Source organism: Arvicanthis niloticus, chromosome X (genome assembly GCF_011762505.2).
Source record: "Arvicanthis niloticus isolate mArvNil1 chromosome X, mArvNil1.pat.X, whole genome shotgun sequence".
Lineage (NCBI taxonomy): Eukaryota > Metazoa > Chordata > Mammalia > Rodentia > Muridae > Arvicanthis > Arvicanthis niloticus.
Window position 1 is genome coordinate 31,011,762 of NC_047679.1, and position 23,153 is coordinate 31,034,914.

The window sequence follows — 23,153 nt, forward strand, 5'->3', positions numbered from 1 at the left end:
GGATTATAGTTCTCTACTTTGAACATTTAAACATTTTTATATAGATAAATAAATACAGACTTTTGGTAGGCTGAGGTTCATAATTATTAAATTGACAGATTTTTATAAATTCATCACCATTTTATATGGTCTAATGGAAGATAATTAAAATATGACTCAGTTTATTTTGAAAGTTTAAGATTTTAGTCCTTGTCCTTGGCCAATGTCATATTCCTGCTAAGCAGCCCATTTCCTTGTCCTTGGCCCATGTCAGATTCTTGCCAAACAGCTCCAACTGACCTTATGACTTGCATTAATTAAAATGGTATAAAAGCAAACGGGAGGAGGGGGGATGGGATAGGGGGCTCTAGGGAGGGGAAACGGGGAAAGAGGATGACATCTGAAATGTAAATAAATAAAATATCCAATAAAAAGGGAAAAGGGATTATTTTAGTCATATTTTGATATAAAATTAATGTGTTCATATTTGATAGTGCTAATTTGGGGTACTGTTTAGGATTACTAGGAACAGCTATTACCAGTGAAGCATAATGATGTGTGAGAGGAAAAAACATTGCATTTACATTTAGAGTCATATTCTAGAAGACAATTTTTAAAATAAATTTTTACAGATAGCCAGGGAAAGATTTCATAAGATAAACAAGGTGTTTTTACTTAATCCTAGAAGGAAGCTTTCATTATGAGCTCAGTCGCCCATTACTTTCTAAAAAACAATGGCCTTGTACCTCAGACTACTCATGAGGAAAAAAATTAAACCCAAATTAAAGACATTTTTAACAGAGTAACTGAGCGGTACTTATTAAAAGTTTCACAGGGTTAGAGAGGTGGAAAAACAAGAAAAGGTATGGCGGTAGGAGGGGACTGTCAAGGAAATCCAGGAGCAGGAGAGCAAGGGATGGGTGTGATCAAAATGGAGTGAATATACAGGAAATTTTTAATACAATTTAAAATGAAATTACTGTAGAAAAACCAAAAAAGTTAAAGGAAATATTTTTCAATAGCAAAAATAGAATTTAGGTATCTCATAAAATATTGAGAATTTTTTCTCCTTAAATTATTACCGATGAAAAGTTAATTCTCAAATTTCATTCCTAAATTTTATATTTTACTTCATTTTCCACACCCTCTCTCCATAAGAAACATTGCTAGTGTGTAATTTTTATATAGCCTTTCTGAGGAGTTACCTAGAGTTTGAACATTTGTACTACTCATCAATTTGGTTTACATTAATAACCTGCTCTTTGAGCTTCTTATAATACTGATTTATGTGGTGCTAGTATCATTGATAAAATCATACTTTCCCTTATATCAGTGATAGAATCGTAAAGAACTTTGTTATTCAGCAACACAAGTTCTATCAAAACGAATAAGATAAACAGAAGACCATATGGTTAAATTCTTAGCATGATTTCTAGTATCTGTTCTTCACCTAAAACCAATCTATGTGCCGAAATAGTTTTTCTTATGTCATGACACAGTGAAAATTGGACTAGAGCAAAAGTTAAAAGATCCATGATGTATTTCTAGCTGTCAGTTATCTCTATATTGAAGATATTGAAGCCAGTTATTTAAACATTTGGCCTCACTAATATGTGGGACAAAATAAGAATGATTTTAGCTTATCCTATAATTTTCAAAGAAGTCTTATAAATATCTGAAGATATATTATAAGGGAATGATATTGTTAGTATTTTAAGGCTCTTGTAATTTTATATGGCCCTAATAATATGCTCATCTGTACCTTCACGTTGCTTTAGGGATGAAAAAGGAAACCTTCCTTGTGAAGACCTCAGAGGACATATGGTGGGCAAGCCAGTTCATAAGGGATCTGAATCCCCAAATTCATTTCTGGACCAGGAATATCGAAAGAGGTTTAACATTGTTGAAGAAGATACTGTCTTGTATTGCTATGAATATGAAAAGGGACGATCAAGTAGTCAAGGAAGACGAGAAAGCACACCAACATATGGTAAAGATTCTTCTCTTACGTTCTATAAAAGCTGTATCTGCCATGAGTTTCTCAATTTCTTTTCATAGACTTTTCAGTTGTGAAATTATTTGAGCATTTAAAATTCATCAGTGACACCAGGTATTTCTAAATAGAGTAGCAACAATTTAAGACATGATACTAGAAATTATTCTAGATTTTCCAAAGAATAGTTAACATTTTAACTCAAAGACATGTGAAATCTTAGAATCACATGTATATCTTCTATGATAGAGGACAAAAATAAAATAATTCAAGAGATTTATATAAGTATAAATACTCATAATTAACCTGACTTCTTTATAATGAAATCAGTTTCTTAATCCTCAAGGATTTGTAAAGACTCTTTTAGGTAGGCTTTTCTGGGGAAAGTATAGCATAAGGCTTTATATTCTTTTAAGAAGCTGTGTGATTGATCTTAAGTTTGAGTGGATAAAATTTTTACCTAGAAAGGACTAAGTTTATTTAGGTCATAGATGAGCCTAGAGTTGCTATGTTAGGAATTTTTTTAAATTGTTGACTCTTGATTTTTCATATATAATGAAGAGGTTAACATAATCACAAATAGTTGAAATTGATATGGTGTAGCTCTAGTATTTGCATGTGAAGGTACCTAAAATGTAAAACAAATAGATTTAATTGGAAGACTACTTTTCCCTATCCAGTTTCAAAGTAATCCTTGAAAGTAAGAAGCGTATACTTTGGGGAAAGACAAGATTGTTCCATGGTAATTTCAGCCTGTCTTCATCCTCTGTTCCCCAAACAGCAGTCATTTCTTCTTATACATGCTTAATTTTCTTACAGATATTTGGCAAAATTATACACGTTAAGTTTTGTCAAAAAAATTAACCTAAAGAATAGAAACCAAGGTGAGCAAGGGAACTCCACAGCTAAAAAGTGCATGCTGTACAATCCTAGAGCCCTGGAGCCCATTGAAGTAGGAAAAACAAATCCCAGAAGCTAGCCTCTGGCATCCACACATGTGACACACACACATGCACAAAGACTGATGATAATAAAGAAAACGTCAAAGAACCTGAGCACTTACATTCATTTGTGTTTATCTTTGCACACGTGCTTCTTTATCACAACAATAAGAATTTCATTTTTAGCATAACATCTTAATTACAGTTATGGTTCCACTTACATCGAACTGTCACACATTGTAGGTATTTGAGCCTTTTTTTCTGTACTGTTATATTTTAGCCCTGAGGTATAGAGGATGTTGTCTTTGTTATCCCTCTTTATCCAGATCCATGAGATAATATAAAAGTTTTATTTATTTCACAAGTAAATATTGACCAGAAGTTGTTACATAGGCTTTACAGTATATCTAATCTTATTTTCTCACATTCTAGAATTTTCTACACATATCAAATTAGAAAAATGTTTTACTTAATGGGAAATTATCATCACCACATACAGTCAAATAAGAGCTCTTCAATAGCTACAAATTGTTACTCCTTTCAGACTGCAGTTTAAAGAACCTGGTTCTATCATGTTTCATAAAACAATCTTCCCCTGTAAAATAAATTACCTTAACTTTAGAAACTTTATATAGTCTATAAATTTCTGATATTTATATATAATAGCTGAGGAAAAATAATGGTACATATTTAAGCAAGAGAGAAAGAAACTCAACAAAGTTCTCTTTTTTAATTACTAAACTTCAAAACTATAATCGTACTGTATATGATTTAATCTCTATTTTCCGTGTGGGTAATTATAGATAGTCTCATGGAGATTTTTCAGGTGCAACATGAAGATTACTCCAAGTAAATAACAGCTTAATGTATTTATTTCCCTTTTCAAAGCCAGATTTTAAGTGATGAAATGTACTTATCAGTTACAGGAAAATAATTTCCATAATTTTTCTCAAAACTAATCCATTGTTAACTTACTCAGCTAGTATTTGCTGTATACACATATAAAGTCACCCAGGCACTGGGTACATGAGGGTGAATAAAACTTAAATTTTCATGTAAGATACGCATAACTCAAAGGTAAAAAAACATCACTATAAGATATCAAAGTTGTAGTAACTTCAGGTAAGTAGAAGAATGTATATAACGTGTTAGCTGTGGAATTGGAGCCTGGGAAGTCTAGCAAACAAACATAACATTTATGTTTGATTTTAAATGTTAAAAACTTACCCAGGATGTTTAGGTGCATGTCAGATACAAATACATGGTACTTCTCAAAACCTAGGTCTGAGAACCTGAGGGTTCCTATAAATCTTTAAGCCAAAACCTCAGTTTCCAATATAGAGCACTTTATATTTTCAACAAATAATGATAGTTAAACTTACAGGCTTTTTGTAGTGCCTCAGATGTACTGTATAAATTGTTTATACTGAGAACATTTACTTTCATTCTTAATCACCAATACTTAATCACCAATTTTCATGTATGTAAATTAAGCCACCAGTTAAGATTATTAGACTGAAGGCTGAATGGGATGGCAACCACCTGTAATCCCAACAGCCTAGCCATTGAGGCATGAGGATTGTGAGTTCCTGTTCAGCCTGGACTAAAGAGGGAGATGTGAGTAAGCCTAAAGTCCCAGGAAAACATTCTCTCAAATAAAACAAAGTATCAGAAAACTTCGAATGAATTTGGAGAATCTTTAGAGACAACAGTTTCTAGAACACAGATGTGCTTTTGGTTGAATATGTCTCAATACAATTGTATTTTAAAGTATCATACATGTATATATGGCTCACAGTTGGAGAGTGCAGTCTGTCATGAAGGGAAATTCATGATGGTAGGAGCTTGAGGCACCCACAGTCAGGAAGTAGAGATTAATTCTGGCGCTCAGCTCACTTTCTCCTTTTCCTTCAATCTGATATCCTAGCCCCAAAAAAGGGTGCTACCACATATAGGGTGGTTCTTCTCACCTCAATTAGTCTAATCTATAATTTCTTACTAACAGGCCCAGGGGTTTGTCTCTTAGATGGTTGTAAATCCTGTTAAATTTACAGTATTAATCACCAGAGACAATGATAATCAATTACTTAGCCAAGGTTCCCATCTTAGATTATCTCTCACTAGTTTTAAATGAATGTATTAAAAATATAGGCATTCACATAAACAATTATACATATAGGTAAGGATGGGCAAGGGGCTGCTCATCTAAAAAAATAATAATGTCTATGAGCTTTTATTTGTATTAAATACTATTTTAAGGTATTTTCTCATTTAAGCCTCCCAACAATAGTATGTGATTTATACAAATAAAATATCTGTTTATACATGAAAACTCTGAAATACAGAGGGATTTAAGTTGCCCAGCTACTAAGTAATAGAGCTGAAATTAAGTTTCCATGGATGTTTGCTCACCCTAAAAGTGACGTTATTAAATGGTAATGTTAATAATAATAAAAGTAATTTTAAAAAGAAAAATAATTTCAAGACATTACATTAGTTCTTCCAAATATGTAAATTTTATTTCAAGCAAGCATATATAGGCCTAATTTTATGTCTTTGTTTTTAATGTTGTTTTGTAACTACTCACACAACAATCAACATTCATTTGCATAGATACGGCTCTGACAGATTTTTTTTAATGCTTGCTATATTGTAGGTAAGGAACAACAGCATATTTTATCATTTTAAACCAAGATAAAATTTGTTTCATTTTTCTAGAAATAAAAACAAAACTAATTTGAGATTATTTGCAGGAATAAATACTATTTACAGAAACAGCCTAGATTGGGGTTTTCCTTTATTCTCTGTGGCATCAGCCATATCCATGGATCTTGTCTATCATCTAACTAAAAAAGATAGTTCTGCCACTGTGAAACAAGAATGGTATCTGTATGCTTCCAAGTTTATCATACTAATGAATTACCTTTCATTTTGTCTTAAAAAATTATTCTCTTTGAGGAAGTAAAATTATAATTAATAATATAATATTTTCCAAAAAGTTTAAATATATTTATACATCTTTCATTTCTGAATAAATGCCTGCTCTTTTTCTTGTCACTTTTTATTATAAATAACTTTCTTAGCAGGTAAAATCGAGGTTAAATTCATTAGCTATCCTAGAGATAAAAGAAAATATGGTACCATCCACAGGATATATCTATATTCAAGTAAGAAGTACTGTTCCCAAAAAAACGATCATAGAATTTAATGAATCAGAAATATGAAATGTAAACTGTGCTGACATGTGTGATTATTATCTTTTTGTACTTCTGAAAACAACTTATAAATAACTGTATGTTGATTAGTTTTACAAAATAGTTTTTGACATCAAGCTAAAATGTGATAAGGCACTATGTAAACTAAAGGAAAAGCAGTTCAGCAATATTTTGACATAAAAATAGAAAACTCTATTCCTTATATGAAAATTAAAGGAATTATCTTGGGAAGGCTCTCTTTCTCAATTTGTACAATTTTATTGTTAGAATAGAAAAGCATTAGTTTTCAGGTCAGATGAACTTGAATTTGGTGTCACAGCTTGGCTTTTAATACTTGAGCTTAATTGAGACTACACTTATATATCATGGTTTTTTTCTCTGAAAAAATAGAGTGACGATCTATTACTACTGTATCCATAAAGACTAAACATGATAATACATGTCAATCACTTAGTACAGTGTTTACCTCATAGGATGTTCTTAAGAAATCGTACTGTAATGGCATAGTAAGTGGGTGCTACTCATAAATCAAATATGACACGGAATTTCAACTACTTATAAATCATAATAGCATTTAATTTCCTTCCTTTCACAGGACCTAATAAAGGATTAAAAGAGTAAAATTAGATATTTATGTTTGGTCTCTCTACTAAGGCGATAACCACCTACTTAAGTATAACAATTTAAAAATATAAGCATAACATTTTAGTTAGTTGTGGTGCAGTACTGTTAAAGAAAAAGGAAGAACATGCAAACTGCTAATAATATTGCAAACTGTGTGTATCCAAGTTTTAAACTCCACTGTAGAAAACATCAGGTTATATTCTGGGTCAATTTTAGAAATCCAAAAATGACTTGGCACTCACACCTTCTTAAAGTTTTAGATGAATTGCTACAAAAATAAAGGATAAAATAATATGAAAAATAAAAGTGTTGTAAACTCCTAAAGAAATGAACCCTAGGAAGAAAGGTTTGTGTTGAACTAACTCAAGGAAATAGTTAATAGAGAAAACAGTAAAGGAAAGGAAACTTTTCATACGGCTATGGAGTGTTAGTATATAAAGAAGACATAAAGATGGCTATGTCAGATTGGTTATTTAGTTCACTTATCATAAGAAGAACAAAATCTTTATATGACTTCTTCAATAGAATGGTGTGATGCAGATTAAATAGTACTCTCTAGTACAGGCAGAATGGAAAAGCCAAGAATAGGAGGATACTTCAGAATTCTCATCTAGAGACAGTCCTGCCCATTGAAGGACGTTTGGCAATTTCTTGAATATTTTTTATGGGATTGCAATAATGGCAGTGTAAAGGATGCACCAAAAGTGTCCAAATGTAAAGAATGTCCAGAATGCTGTTGTTGAGAAACCCTGACTATTATTAGAACCAATTTACAGAAACAGATACTGGAAAAATCAGGTAGAGACCTCATATAATACAGAGATTGTTGTCTTGTTTTTTAACAAAAAAAAAAAAAAAACTAGGAAATTATCTCTCTGGAAATATATATCTGTGTTTCTTCATGATTAGTATATTTTCTGAGCAAATGTATTTATGAGCTTGTGACTGTCTCTAATTATTTAATCTGTCCCACGATTAAACAAACTATGACATTATCTGGAGCAAGATATGATACATTATTTCCCTGGTTCAAATTAGAATGCATTTGCTCTTATTGAAAATATAGCAAGTAGCATTTACTAAGAGATAAATAGAGCTGTTAATGTTAGCTTTCAATGTGGATTAAGTAATCTAACATTGTCTTATTTTCTTCAGATCTCTGGTTTTGAAAGTCCATTAAGAAAAAGTTATGTGATTTTCTAAGACTGGGATATCTATGTATTTTATACTCCTCTTGTAGATAAATGCAAACAGCGTACAAGGCTTGTAGCATTTGGATTATATCCAGTGCCTGTACAGAGTGTTTGTACATCAGATCTTTTGGGGGGGTCACAAAATATATTTCCAGTTGAGCAAACACCTTATGGAACACATTTGAGAAATATTGAAAGTCTTGTAGTTTGGCTCAAATACCCCAAATTTTTGTTATCAATGATAGAAATTTCTTGGTATTTTTAAGATCCAAACAGTGCCGGGAGCAAAAATAAAAAAATAAAAAGACTGAAAGACAAAAAACAAGAATCCAAATTGATAGAAAAGTTGCTGTCTGTCCCAGTTGACTTGTTAGATGTCTTCATTAATTTTAATATTGCAGAAGAGCCAAATGGAGTCTATTTATATAATAAATTGTATTTGTGATAAAATTCTAAATCAAAGTAATAAGAGTTAAGTAGAAAGATCAGTGCAGTTCATTTTATACTCTATACTTGCACAGTTACTGAATTCATTGCAAAATTCTTTATTTTGGAAATTATAGAAGAAAATAGATCATAGGAAAGAAAATACTGAGTGTTGTACTCAATATTTTTCTTTTATTTTTTCTTCTTTGCTTTATTATTTATTTTTTATTGGATATTTTATATATTTATATTTCAAATGTTATCCCCTTTTGCGGTTTCCCCTCTGGAAACCCCCTATCCCATCCTCCCTCCCCCTGCTTCTATGAGGGTGTTCTCCACTGACCCACCCAATCCCACCTCCCCACCCTGGCATTCCCCTACACTGGGGCATCGAGCCTTATGCAGGACCAAGGGTCTCCCCTCCCATTGATGCCCAACAAGGCCATTCTCTGCTACATATGCAGCTGGAGCCATGGGTTCCTCCTTGTATATACTCCTTGGTTGGTGGTTTAGTCCCTGGGAGCTCTGAGGGTGGGGGTGTCAGGTTGGTTGATATTGTTGTTCTTACTATGGGGTTGCAAAACCCTTCAGCTCCTTCAGTCCTTTCTCTAACTCCTCCATTGGGGACCCCCATGCTCAGTCCAATGGTTGCCTGCAGTGATCCACCTCTCTATTTGTCAGGCTCTGGCAAGAGCAGGTGGCTAGAAGTCATATTCTGATCATGTCAGTGACTCTTACATATATTAATGCAAATAATTAAAACCATGCTGGACAAATTAAAAGTGTCAATGTGATAACCTGTCATTGTTTTATGGGTAATACGCCCTGCAATGTCATTGTACTCTCTGCTGTCCTAAGACAAAGGACTTCAAGCGCAGAGTTTCATTCACAATTTATGCTCTAATTCTTCATTAATTCTTCACAATATTTGGAAGAGTTGTAGACACTTAAAATACGGAAATCACACATGTTAACAAATTGTTTTAGAGGAAACAAACTTGCTTTCCTTTTTCATTTGTGGTCTTTAGTTATCTGTCACTGAAGCATATTGATGGGAGGGAAGCAATGGGAGAAGAACAGGAGACTGTTGAGTCAGGAACTGAAGTATCTTCAAAATCCTAAGACATTGTCAGAAAGTTTGTCAGTTTTCACCTCACCTTTTCACTGACTTCAAGAGTATGATTCCAAAGAGATGAAAATAACAAAGGAGTTATAAAATTGTTATAGGATGCCATTAGTATTTAAATGTGAATCTTGAATTGATAATCATTTTACTTTTCATGAGGAAACGTAACTGCCTTTTGGATATTGGTAGGGTTTTCAATAGATCATTCTCTAAGATTTTTTTAATTGCTTTAATTTGCAGTTAAAGCATTTAAACAAATGATATATGCATTGAAACAAATAATGCTGCATGCCCATGTTATTTTTCTTGTCCAGGTCTATATTAAGCTGAGTGTAGCAAGAGGCCAATGTATTTTCTCAAATTTTATTTTACTCCTTCCATAGTATTGAAAGGAGGGGTCAGAATTCTCCTACCTGTCCTAATCCTTTCTCATTCTTTCCACGATTCTCATGTGATTTTCACTGGACAGCAGCAAAATTTAAGATCATAAATATTGACTTCACTCAAATTCATATAACTATATGACAAACTCATTAATTATATACACATGAATATATATCTTTCTCTTGGTAGAATTATCTTTATCAAAAAGCAACTTGATTCAAAAAGTTAGCCTTGTGATCAAGCATTAAAAATGACCATGTGATGTTAACCCTGTGTCCTGCACTTACATCACTCCTCACTTAAAGTATAGATCATTTTATAAAGCAAGAGTAAATACAAACAAGATGTAACCTATTTTTAGAAAAAAATATTTCAGTTGGTTTTGTTTTTTCAGTAGGGAAACTGTAAAGTATAAATCTAATTCAGCTTACATTGGCTTTTTGTTGTTTGTATTTATTATTATAAACCATTCTTTTAAAAAAAATCAGCCCATTGAAATACTTACAAGCCAATTTTTCTAAAGGTCTTTTACCTAAAAACAAAAACTTTAAATGTAATGCTAAAGATTAAAGTGTTCACTCTTGGTTATTTTATTAGATCCAGATATACTTTTATTCTCCTTCAAAAATTTACTGACTTTACATTTAATTCAGTTTTACTTCCTCTTTGAATGTGTGCCTCTCTACCTTAAATAACCCCAGGATGTTTTCCTAGAGATGCAGTCAACCATCTGAAAGTAATTTTTCTGTCTGGTATGTGAGGAGTTTGATGGGTTTATATAACAAACTTATAGCTTAAGCATTCCTTATTATACTTATTTTCATCAAAATATTGGCTGAAATATTTAGAACAGATGTATACATATGTAACTTTCAGCCTCTAGAGAAAACTTTCTGTGAGCCTTAAGTAGTATGTCAGACTTTTGAAGACTTTCCCTGCCATTTTCTTAACCTTTGCCAACTATGAAAAGCCTATTGCTACACAGGTGCTATTTATTATGCTGAAACCTGATGAGTTTGGCATGGAGAGCCAGGAGGGGGAATGATAAAACTGGAAAGGAAACAGCTCACTAATGTTTCAGCAGATTGCTACCCATGGAAACTTGTTAGAAGATAAATCAGGAAATAGGACTTTTAATTCTGACTTGACTACCAAACAGTTTTCCAAAGCTAAATTTGGCTTATTTTTTTCATAGTGAAGCCATTGGGAGCACCTTTTACTCTTCCAGAGGACCTGAGTTCTGTTTCCAGCACCAATATAGAATGCTCATTGACACCTTTATCTCAAATTCCAGGAGATTCAATGCTGTCTTCCCACCTCTGTGGGTACTCACACATATATGTACATGGCAGACTTTCACATAGATACATAAATAAAAAAATTTTTAAATGGTTTCAAATGAAGTTGGTGAGTGTGTGTGATACACTAACTTGGATGGATAGGAAAGACAGGAAGGGGAATAAATCTATGAAAATACAAAACTAAGGTGTCATTTGGAGCTTTGGTGGTGCATTGCATGGTTTTTTTTTCATTTGTTTGTTTGTTTAGTTTTATGTTTTTTTATTTTTATTTACTTATTTTCTTTTTATTGATTATTTTATTTAGTTACATTTCAAATGTTATTGCCCTTCCCAGTTTTCTCTCCACAACCCCCTTTCCCTGCCTCTATGAGGGTGCTCCCCCACCCGCCCACCCACTCCTGCCTCACTACCCTAGCATTCCCCTACACTAGGGCATCAAGCCTTCACTGGACCAAGGGCCTCCCCTTCCATTGATGCCAGATAAGGCTATTCTCTGCTACATATGTGGCTGGAGCCATGGGTCCCTCCATGCAGATTCTTTGGTTGGTGGTTTACTCCCTGGGAGCTTTAAGGGGGTTGGTTGGTTGATATTGTTCTTCATAGGTTGCAAACCCCTTCAGCTCCTTCAGTCCTTGCCCTAACTTCTCCATTGGGGACCCACACTCAGTCCAATGTTTGGCTGCGTGCATCCGCATCTCTTCTTGCACCAGGTGTGGTGGCACATGCTTTTAGTGGCAGCACTCCATAGGCAGAGACAGACAGATGGTATCTATGTGAGTTCTAGGCCAGCCTGGTCTTCAAAGGGAATCACAAGATAGCCAGAGCTGCACAGAGAAGCCCTGTCTGGAAAAATAAAACTCAAACAAACAAATTTTTTTCTTCTCCAATATGTCTAGGTTTGTGTCAAGTTTATAAAACTCAGCCAACACATCTGATTTTCTCCCCAAAAATTAAATTCTTTTTTTCTGAGCATTTTTCTAAGTCACTGTACTTTTCCTGAAGTTCTGTGTTAACAATGTACACTGAAATGATGACTCCCAGAAGTCATATATAATTTTGTTCCTATATCAATGACAATTCTGTTTGAATCATATCTATTACCAAAATGCAAATAATAGTTATGTATTTCCATGCTATCTGTGAAATATGTTTCTGCTTGTCTTCTGAAGATACTCAGCTCCATATGACTAATGCTTTCAAAACCACCAAACACGTTTTTAACTATCAAATGACTATTTATTTGATAGTAGATGAATAAGTCTTATTTATTGGATTTTTACTTTTCAAAAGATTTTCTTGGTGGTATGCAAAGGTGCCGTTAGCTGCTTTAGTTTTGGTGTGCATGCTAAAGTGGAATTTATTTTTCAAACTAAACTCTAAAAGAATTAATTGTGGGTATTTTGAAGATATAGCACTTATGAAATCAGAAGTTTGGGGAACTGATTCATAAAGCAATAGAATATGAATATTTCAAAGACTGCTTACCCAAACCTTGGTGGGCAGAATATATTAAATTACATTGTCCCATTCATTCTTGCTATGAAAAAGAGGAGAGATAAATTACATAAGAATGTTACAGTCGGGGCTGGAGAGATGGCTCAGTGGTTAAGAGCACTGACTGCACTTCCAGAGGTCCTGAGTTCAATTCCCAGCAACCACATGGTGGCTCACAACCATCTGTAATGAGATCTGATGCCCTCTTCTGGTGTGTCTGAAGACAGCTACAGTGTACTCATATATAATAAATAAATAAATCTTTAAAAAAAAAAGAATGTTACAGTCATAAATGACCATTTAGAAAGATAGTTGCACACCTTGGAAAGAAGTCATTAAATAATATCATGTTATATCATTAATAATTTTATCATGTCAAGTTTATTGTCAGATTTTAAAATAGCCTAGTAAAATATACTAAATAAATTATATCTGTGTAGATAATTAGAAAGTATAAGTTTGGTATATTTTCCTTAAGAGTGGAATTAAAATCTCCCACAAAATTTTGTAATATTTTGACCAACACGTTTTTAAAAATGACATGAAAAAGAGTGACTTCTAAGGATGCAGAAGGAAATATGACTCAAAATGATTCTGCATGTATAAAAATATTATGAAAAATGTTCACAACTGGTATTCAGATGCCTTCATTTGAATCCTGATATTAGACATTTGTCAGCTATGTTTCCTTAGGCACATTACCTTAAAGTTTCCTTCTACTACAAGCATTAATTGTCATAAGCATAAGGATTTAATGATCCAATAGTAATCAAACCCTAGAAAGTTCTCTGGCCTACAGTCGGTGGTTATAAGTACTTTTATTGTGGTGGTTATTGTGCCATTCTTATGATCTAGGCCTTGCAGATTTCCAGTTTTCATTAATGGAGAACTTATTAAAATACTACCTCTTGTCAGATGTTGTATATTTTTAAAACTTTTGGATTATTTAGTTTTCATTGGCTATTCTGTGCTTCAAAATTTAAGTTGAACAAGATAATTGATTACTTCTCTACCAGAGTGTTATACTTGAATTCTTTGCTATGGCTGCTGCTCACTAAATCAAAGTGATGTTTAGTGAGAATAAATAGTCAGAAGGATATTAGACAGAGAGGAAAAATCTTGATCCTGTAAACCAGACATGCTTATTATATCAAAAACTATGCACAACTAGATTTAAGGCCATGAAACAGAATCCCCACATTGCTGCAGCATGGTAGTATTCAAATGCATGGTGGTATCAATTAGAAAAAATAAGTTAGTTTGTGATAATATATCATAAAACATTAGGTTAATATCCTGATAACAAGGTTAAATACAAGGGCCTGGTACCTTAGAAGGGGTTAGCAAAAGATAGATTCATAGACATTAGGGAATAAGACTGAAATCAGTTAATAAAATGAAAAAATATGAAAACTGATTATTTTTGCAAAATATTATATACCTTTCTATCCTAGACTCTAATGAGAACAAACATGGGCTATTCTTATTATCTATAATGAGTACCTTAAACTAGTATTATCTAGACAGTTCTCAGAGGCAGTTTCACCTTCTGGCTCAAAACACACATTTTCTTCATCCACACATGCCAACCATAACGTTGCATATGAGAGTGTGTTTTGCATACTGTAGCTGAAATCACTTTAAATATAAGCCTACCTGGGGAAGAAAAACAATGTGATGTGAACTTTGTTCTCTGTGTTTAGGCAAGCTACGACCTATATCTATGCCAGTCGAATATAATTGGGTGGGGGACTATGAAGATCCAAATAAGATGAAGAGAGATAGTAGAAGAGGTAAGTGTTCTAGAATTTCAGTGTAGGATGGGTTATTTGAACAATAAGCAAATATAATGTTCTTTAAATAGATTATTATGGCTTCAGCAGAAAGTTACTCCATCATTAACTGACAGTACAAATAAATGAAGTAAGTTCAACAGCTGACTCTTGACCCTTTAGTAATAAGTATCTTATATGAATGCCTTCTGAGAGATTCTGGGCAGATAATTACACAGAGAAAGATGAATATATGTTTGTAAATTGAAAGTTAATATTTTGAAAACAAGGTCAGAAGTGTGAAACTGCATAAAAGAATTCATTTCAGTTCAGTAGATTAAAAACAGTTTTGTTATCAATCCCAATTAGTGAGCAATGAAACTTATTCCTTTGTGAAACCTTGTATGATGAAATCTCATAATGAACATTGAAGCACATAGGTGTAAAACAAATATATCTTGGAAACTGGACCAGTGACTCTTAACAACAACTATATGGAAATGGAGGGGAAGGGTGCTTTGTATTTTCTCTGTTCTGCTTGCTGTTCAGGGTTATTCTCTTACATGGGACTGGGCTACTTTTGAAGTATCTACCTAAAGTAAGTGAAACCTTCATGGCTTAGTAGACTTTAACCAAGTGTGGCTATGGTGGGCACAACTGTTGATGCTGCTACTTCTGCTTTTAGGAGAGAGCCATAAATTGTAGATGGATAAAACTAAACTTGTTCCTATACACTAAGCTTCCTTTGGTATGGTTGACCCGTTTACTTATCATTTCTATCCAGTGAACTGTAAAATATCCACAGATCACATAGGCAAGCAAGCATAAATAGCTGCTTCATTAGTTTCCTTAACATGTGGTTTTGTGAAGTGAGCATTTCCAAAATGTTGAGAAGTTCAAGAACACTTTCAGTTTCCTTTACATGAATATATTAATTCCATTTCTAAGTTTAGTATTTAATCTTATTGTAGTTTAATTGAATAAATCAAGAAAAAATAAAAATGTTTATCATATGCCATCTCTAAGTTATTCTTTGGGACTTCTTATAATAGTGACATCCTGGGGGAAATTTGTATATTTACTATTAAGAGCTGACTACTAATTTAAGGAAAGAATCTATGAACTAAGTTTATACTGTGGGCTTCAAATTCTCCAAGAATGTTACCTAAAATGTTGGAGTCTATGCTTTGTCATCACCATTTAGGAGAATCTTCCTGAGAAACTTGCTACAAACTGTAAGGTCCATTTATGCAAATTTAAGTTCTACAGGTGATTTTGATGTTAAATCTTCAGAGTGAAAACCAGAAAAAAATAACCCAAAAATATGTCTTACTCTCTTGTTCCAAATAATTAAGTCCTACTGTATTGTTACTACATATTTTGTAAGTTAAAGTACTGAAATGAAATCTTATAGCACAATTTGGAAAGAATGGTACATTTCAAATATTTGCATATTTATATCAGTATATTTCTCTTTTTATGTAGAAAACTCTCTACTTCGATACATGAGCAATGAAAAAATTGCTCAAGAAGAATACATGTTTCAAAGAAACAGCAAAAAAGACACAGGGAAGAAGTCAAAAAAGAAGGGTGATAAGAGTAATAGCCCAACTCACTACTCACTGCTGCCCAGTTTGCAAATGGATGCATTGAGACAAGACATCATGGGCACACCAGTGCCAGAAACCACACTGTACCATGTAAGTAAACTCAAAAAGTCTTTAATTTACTTTCTTGGAAGGCAAATTACTTTAGTTCATAAAATCCAGATTATTATAAAAGATTCTAGCATTAGAAATTAGAAACAAAATTATTGAAGATTGATTTGTTTTACAACTCATATGATCAAAATACTCATATTTCATAGGAACCTCTATTTTATTGAAATAACTTAATAGGAACAATATTGACAGAAAACAGTAGTTAGGTAATTACTCATTCATATGATAATAAACAGTGCTTGGGCAGCTTTAGAAATCAACATTAGAAATAGAATGTTTAGTATTTCATAACTCTCCCTTAAAAGGAGCATCCACTATGTATGTGCTAATAAAACCGGGAAGACAAAGAACAGCATCAGGTCTGGGGACATGATTCAGTTGGAAACATGTTTGCTGCACAAATGTGAGGACCAAGTTTACATTCCAAGCACATAGGTCAAAATTAGGCCTAGGGGTGCTTGCCTTATTCCTAGTGGTGGGAAAGAAGACACAAGAGAATACAGAACTCACTGGTTAGCTAACCCAACTGAATCAGTTGTTCCACATTTACTGGGTGACCTTCTTGCAAAAGTAAGGTGAAGGGGCTAAAAAGATATCTCTGTGTTCAAGAGCACTGACTGCTCTTCCAGAGAATGAGGCATAAATTCCTAGTACCCACATGCAGGCTGACAGCCTTCTGCAAGTCCAGTTCCAGGGGTTTCAATACTCTCTCCTTGCCTCTGCAGGCACCAGGCATATACATAAGTTCCCACAAAACACCATGCACATTGAATGAATGAATGAATGAATGAATGAATGTTTTACGTTAAGGTAGATGAACAGTGGTAGAAGAAAATACCCAGTCAACCTTCGGCTTTCACATGTATGTATGCATACACAAACACACAAATTCATATGCAAAAGCACAACATTGTATGCTGTGATTCCCAATTTAATTTAAGTTATATATGGGAGGATGCAAAAAGTATGGAAGCAACAGGAAAAGTAGCCTTACCCTTAAGGGAGACTAAGAAAAACCTTCATCATGGGCAGTGGCAGAGCTAAGAGTAACAAAGTGAGTAGTGGTACTTTCATAAAAAAGTAAATGGTAATCATCACAGATGTTTTGTCCTACAATAATCAAGAGTTTATTGATGAATTTTGAGCTGAAAACATATAATCACATTGGCATGCAGTAGCTTTCTAATGAAAGAATATTACTTGAGGGGTCAAAGGCAGGGCCATTAAATCCATGCCAGATGGATTGTGAGGAACCAAACACTAGCCATGTGGAAGCTGAAAATCATATTAGTCACAACATTCCCTGAAAGCATCATGTTTTATACTACTTTGGCTAAATAGAGTTTGTTTTTAACAATAGAAGTGTAGCTTCCACTTAAGAACCATTAAAAACAGACTACATGAATCTGGAGAGGTGGCTCAGTCATTAAAGTAATTGTACAATCATGGCACCAGAGTTCAGATCCCTAACACCCACATAGAAAGTCAAGCATGGTGATATATACCTATAACCCAGCACAGAGGAGGCATAGAGACAGGAAGACCTCTTATGCTCGCTAGACAACTAACTAGTCTAGCCTAATAGGTAAACTGAAATTTCATTGAGTGACCTTACCTCTAAAAAAAAAATAATAAGTTGGAGAATGATAAAAGAAGACACCCAAAGTGAACCTCTGGCTTCCATAGTTGTACACACATGTACATGCACATGCTCACACACAAGTACACACACATGAACATGCATATACATGAAAAAGATTACAAGAACTTTAGTTACTAGATGGAGGAATGGAACTTAATGCTCAAAGTATCAAAGCTACCATATTGTTAAAAGGTATACCATCTCGGTATACAAGATGTAAAAAAGAGTTAAGAACTTTATACTTGAACTGGATCTCAGAGTTAATATCTTAAATTATCTTTCCTATTCTCATAATACTAGATTAGAAAAACTGTTTTTCATTATGGTGATTAGAGTTTCATTAGCTTCAGTGCCTATCTTACTTTTCCCCAGGTCCATATTCCCATGTCTCTTCCTCTACAAGAGTCTAGAATGTCCCATCATAACCCATTAAGTAGCTGATAAATCATTATTCTTCCCAGCAACATCTGAAGGAAACTTAAAAACAGTATTCTTTGATACCTGTTAATGGGTCCGCTATTGTTATCACAATTCAGAAGAGCCATCTAATCAATGAACTTTCTATACAGTCTGGTTCCAATTATAAATAACAGCCTATACAAAGCTTTCAAGATGAGAGACAGACAGCCTATTCAAGAGCAGAATTGGTAGTTAGAGATGAAGCTGGAGAGAGAAGAGGCCACTTTGATTCCAACTAGATTAGCTGTAGGAAGTTTGGATTTAGCATTAAAAGAGTGGTGATCCGTCAAACACATATGCTTATACACAGTGTGTTCATTATGTGCATGGAAAGATTTGTGTACACTAGAAAAAGAAAATAGAGAATGAATGTGGGAATTTTTAAAGTATTGATGAAAGAAAGGCAATAAAAACCAACTCAAAATGCTAAAAAGATTGTACATTACCTAGGTTTAGAGATTTTTGCCACTTTCCAAAGAGCATTTATTTGTTGAGGAATATCAAAAGTCTGGTTGAGTAACTTCATTTCTAGAGGCTCATTTTAAAATGAAAGAAATTTTCTCTGTGTTATAGTTTCTTCAGAATATAAGGTCAGTACCAATATGTAACTTAATCACTTTCATGATAAAATGATCATCTTCATTTTTCCTTATTCTTGTGAAACATGGATGTTTTTGATACAATAGGACATAAGGGAAAGATTAAATATTGAGTTTTATTGAACACTATCTCTGCTACAGTACTAATTCTATGGGGTCTAAAGATATGTGCCTTCTGATTTAGAGAAAATACGTTAATTTGATAGCAGGGTTATATCAGAATTTTATAGTAATATGATACCTTGTAAGTTGTAGTGAGTAACTCCACAAATAAGTAAGTGACTGTGAACTCCTTTCTCAGTGTTTTCGACTTGGAAAGAGATCTTTTCTGCATGTCCTATTATTATAGTCCCAGAAATGGCAGCAAGATGGATTTTTCTCACACCATACCTTTGATACTATAGTGCAGAACTTCAGTTCCATCCAGTCCTTGCTTCTTCCCTGCTTGGTTGTCTCATTACAAAGGTCCCACTTTGCCAACCTTATCAGCTAAGCGCTTTTTTCTAATTCAGAACATTATTTTTACTTGTAGGTAAATTAGGTTAATTCTGTGTCTGAAAATGTAGAAGTTGTTAGCTGACCTTAGAACACACAAAGAAAGGTAGGCAGTGGTGTATGTATGTATGTATGTATGTATGTATGTATGTATGTATGTATGAAATCTAAATGTCTTAAGAAGCCTTTCTAAAGATAAAGAGTAATTGGATTGCCCTGAATCTCATCTTTTAATCTTATGGGAGAACAAATTGTTGTCACCTTTCCAGAGTGCATTATTTAGTGAGGTAGATCAAGATCCCGCTAGAGTGTAAAAAAATAAAGAGAAAAAAAAAAAAACAGAAGAAGAGAAAGAAATCAAAGCCTAAACTTTTGCTTAGTACAATATGCAAATAACAACATACTGCTACATCATAACTGCATAATTAATTGATTACTCAATTAATCTATTGAAATCTATATGCATATATACCAGAATGGGTAAAATCTGATTATGTATTCATGCACCATGCTGGTATACTTTCTTTTTTTTATTGGATATTTTATTTTCATTTCAGATGCCATCCCCTTTCCCCAATTCCCCTCCCTAGAAAACCCCTATCCCATGCCCCCTTTTCCTTTTTGCTTTTATACAATTTTTTTTAAAAATGTTTTTTATTGGATATTTTATTTACATTTCAGATGCCATCCCCTTTCCCCATCCCCCCCAGAAACCCCTATCCCATGCCCCCTTTTCCTTTTTGCTTTTATACAGTTTTTAAACATGTTAATCAAGGCTTTATAAGTTTGATAATGCTCAATCAGAAGTGTAACCCAATACCCAACCTAGATATATAAACTATCTTTGACTGGTGGAGACAAGTGAACATCTGCCTCCTTGTCCCTCCTCTTTTTCTCTCTCTCATCACCTTGCTTCTCCTCTCCTTCTTCTCCTCCTCTCCTTATTCCTTCTCTTCTTCTCACCTTAGCTCCTCCTACATATCACCCTTCCTGTTAAAATAAAACTTTTCTCTCAAAATGCAATTAGAGCATAATTACTGGTATACTTTCATAATGTAATTTTAAATAGTTTTTTAAACAGATTTTGAGTAGGTGTTAAAAAATCTGTTAACTCCTTTCCTAACACCCCAACATTTCATTATTCATCTTAATTTTTAAGATGTAAGTGTAAACATTTAGCTGTTATATAATTCCTAATAAATAGATTTAGCCATTCTGATAAATTTGTGAGGAAATATTTTATAAAGCTTAAAGGTCAGTGTACAGTTCTTAATACTTTTTTCTTTTTTCTTTCTAACAACCAATTAACCTGAAAAGGGCACTATGCAAGTCACTTTATAAGTATTAATAGTTCATCTCCAGTAACCTATAAAGAAGATACTAGTATTAAATTCATCTTAAAGATTGGGAAGCCAAGGCACAAATATCTAAAAGCAGTTACATGATAGAACTGATTCTTTTTAATTTATTCTTCTCTCATATATTACATCCCAACCAGTTTCCCCTCCCTCCTCTCCTCTTGGCATTCCTTACCTCCTCTCTCCCCTACATCCATTCCTCCTCTATTTCCCTTCAGAAATGAGCAGGCCTCCCAGGGATATCAACCAAGACAGTATAACAAGTTATAATATAACTATGCCCATACCCTCATATGAAGGCTGGACACGGCATCCCAGTAGGAGGTAAAGGGTCCCAACATTAAGCAAAAGAGTCAGATACAACCCTCATCCCTACTGTTAGGAGTCCCACAAGAACACAAAGCTACACAACCTAACACACACATATATAACACACACACATAGATAGATAGATAGATAGATAGATAGATAGATAGATAGATAGATAGAACCAAGATTAGACCCAAGATTAGTGGCTCTGTGATTGCCACTTCACTGAGCCCCTATGAGCCCTGCTTAGTTGATTCTGTGAGCCATGTTCCTGTAGTGTTCTTGATCCCTCTGGCTCCTACAACCCTTTCTTGACATCTTCCTTGGGATTCTCTGAGCTCCACCTAGTGTTTGGTTGTAGGTCTTTGTATCTGTTCCTGTCAGTTGCTAGATGAAACCCCTCTAATGACAATTGGACTAGGCATTGATTGATGAATGTAATAGAATATCATTAGGAATTATTTCATTGACTCATTTTTTTCCTTTTTTGCCAGTTGTATTTGGATCTATCCTAGGTTGGGCTATCCAGCCTTTGGTTCCTGCCATCTTAGACAGAGTCAGGCATGGGCTCCCTCTTGTGGGTAGGCCTCAAGTTGGACCATTGTTGGTTGACCCATAAGATCTATACCACCATTACTCCAGCATATCTTGGAGACAGGACAAATTCATTGTAGATAGAAGGTTTCTGTGGCTGCATTGGTGTCCCAGGAACTGAGATTTGAACATCAGTGTCCCAACTCTTTATGAACATTACAACTCTTCAAAACTAGCCTAACTTTAGCAGAAAGTTAACAACTCTAGTAGTGTTCACTATCTGTAAATGCAATCTCCAGACCGTGTTATAGAATATCTTTAAAGAAGCTGATGTATTAATACATTATCACTTCTATAATTAAATATTAGCTAACATTTCCTGATTACTTATGTAGATTCTGTGCCAGAGACGTATCAATTATTGTTGAATCTTCTTATATACCCTAAGATGTTGGTATTGTCAAAACTATTTCTGTCTGCAGATACTCATATTTTTACATAGAGATTAAAAGTATCAGAGTTGGGTCTGAAATCCCTGGCTTAAGATAAAGCCATTTTCTTTTTATTTAATTTTTCATTAATTAATTTATTTACTTTATATCCCAATCCCTCCTGGTTCTTCCCTCACACAGGTCCTCCCTCCATCACTTGGGAATTTTACAGTCTAATAGGTATGACAAAACTATGGTTTTCTATAATAAGCATATAAACATTAATTATTAAATTATCTGAATTTCAAGCTGCCTGGCAGCTATCTTACTTACCTACTTCGTTTCCTGATCACAGTAACTAAAATAAGGACAATTAGTATTAGTGCAAAGAAGCAATCTACAAACCCACAGTTGTTTACAACTAATTTTAGTTCATTTTGATTTCACCTAGAAAATGGCTTCAATTGTGACATATTTCCAAGCAGCATGCAAGCATGTTAAGTATGTGTTTTAACTCATATATTTCATTTTATGTTTATTCTGGTTTCTATGGATGCCTTGGTTATTTTAAAACCAAATATTTACTAAGCCAAATCATAGTAGAACTGATAAAGCCTCATTCAACAGTCAGTACTATGAAGTAGATCTGCCAGTAGTCCACTTCTTCAGAGCAGTGAGCATGGGGTGTCCCTGACAAAATGTGCTAGTACTTTGGGTTTGACCCAGAAATGAGAAGCCTGTCTTTGATTTTATGGACAACTAGTAATTTCAACTTTACATGTGTATGTACCAAATAAGGGAGTTTTAAAGGAGCAGAAGTGAACTATAACATTATCATTTATGACTAGATATTGCTTATCACTAACCCATTAGAGCAATGTTCCCAGCCTTCCTAACACTTCAACCCTTTAATACAGTTCCTTGTGTTGTGACTCCCAACCATAACATTATTTCATTGCCTACTTCATAACTATAATTTTGCTATGTTATGAATCATAATGTAAATATCTGATTTGCAGGATATCTGATATGGGGCGCCTGGGAAAAGGTTTGTTTCACACGCTCAAGGGGGTCATGTCCCACAGGCTGAGAACCACTGCACTAGATGATTTTTTTTTTACTTGACAGACAAAGCTGAATGAGATTTATGTATCAGA

The 23,153-nt window shown here is 33.9% G+C and overlaps 1 protein-coding gene across 5 annotated transcripts in view; it reads left to right on the forward strand.

The window, feature by feature from the left end:
• Positions 1-23,153, forward strand: part of Cnksr2 (connector enhancer of kinase suppressor of Ras 2) — a 223,579-nt gene that overhangs the window by 139,965 nt on the left and 60,461 nt on the right. For 3 of the 5 annotated variants that reach the window (XM_034486263.2, XM_076918813.1, XM_034486262.2), the window contains 3 exons: positions 1,758-1,969; positions 14,380-14,469; positions 15,934-16,148. In XM_034486263.2, the coding sequence (XP_034342154.1) occupies positions 1,758-1,969; positions 14,380-14,469; positions 15,934-16,148 (517 nt within the window). The remainder of the gene's footprint in view (positions 1-1,757; positions 1,970-14,379; positions 14,470-15,933; positions 16,149-23,153) is intronic. The other 2 variants (XM_034486264.2, XM_076918814.1) reach the window with 1 other exon arrangement.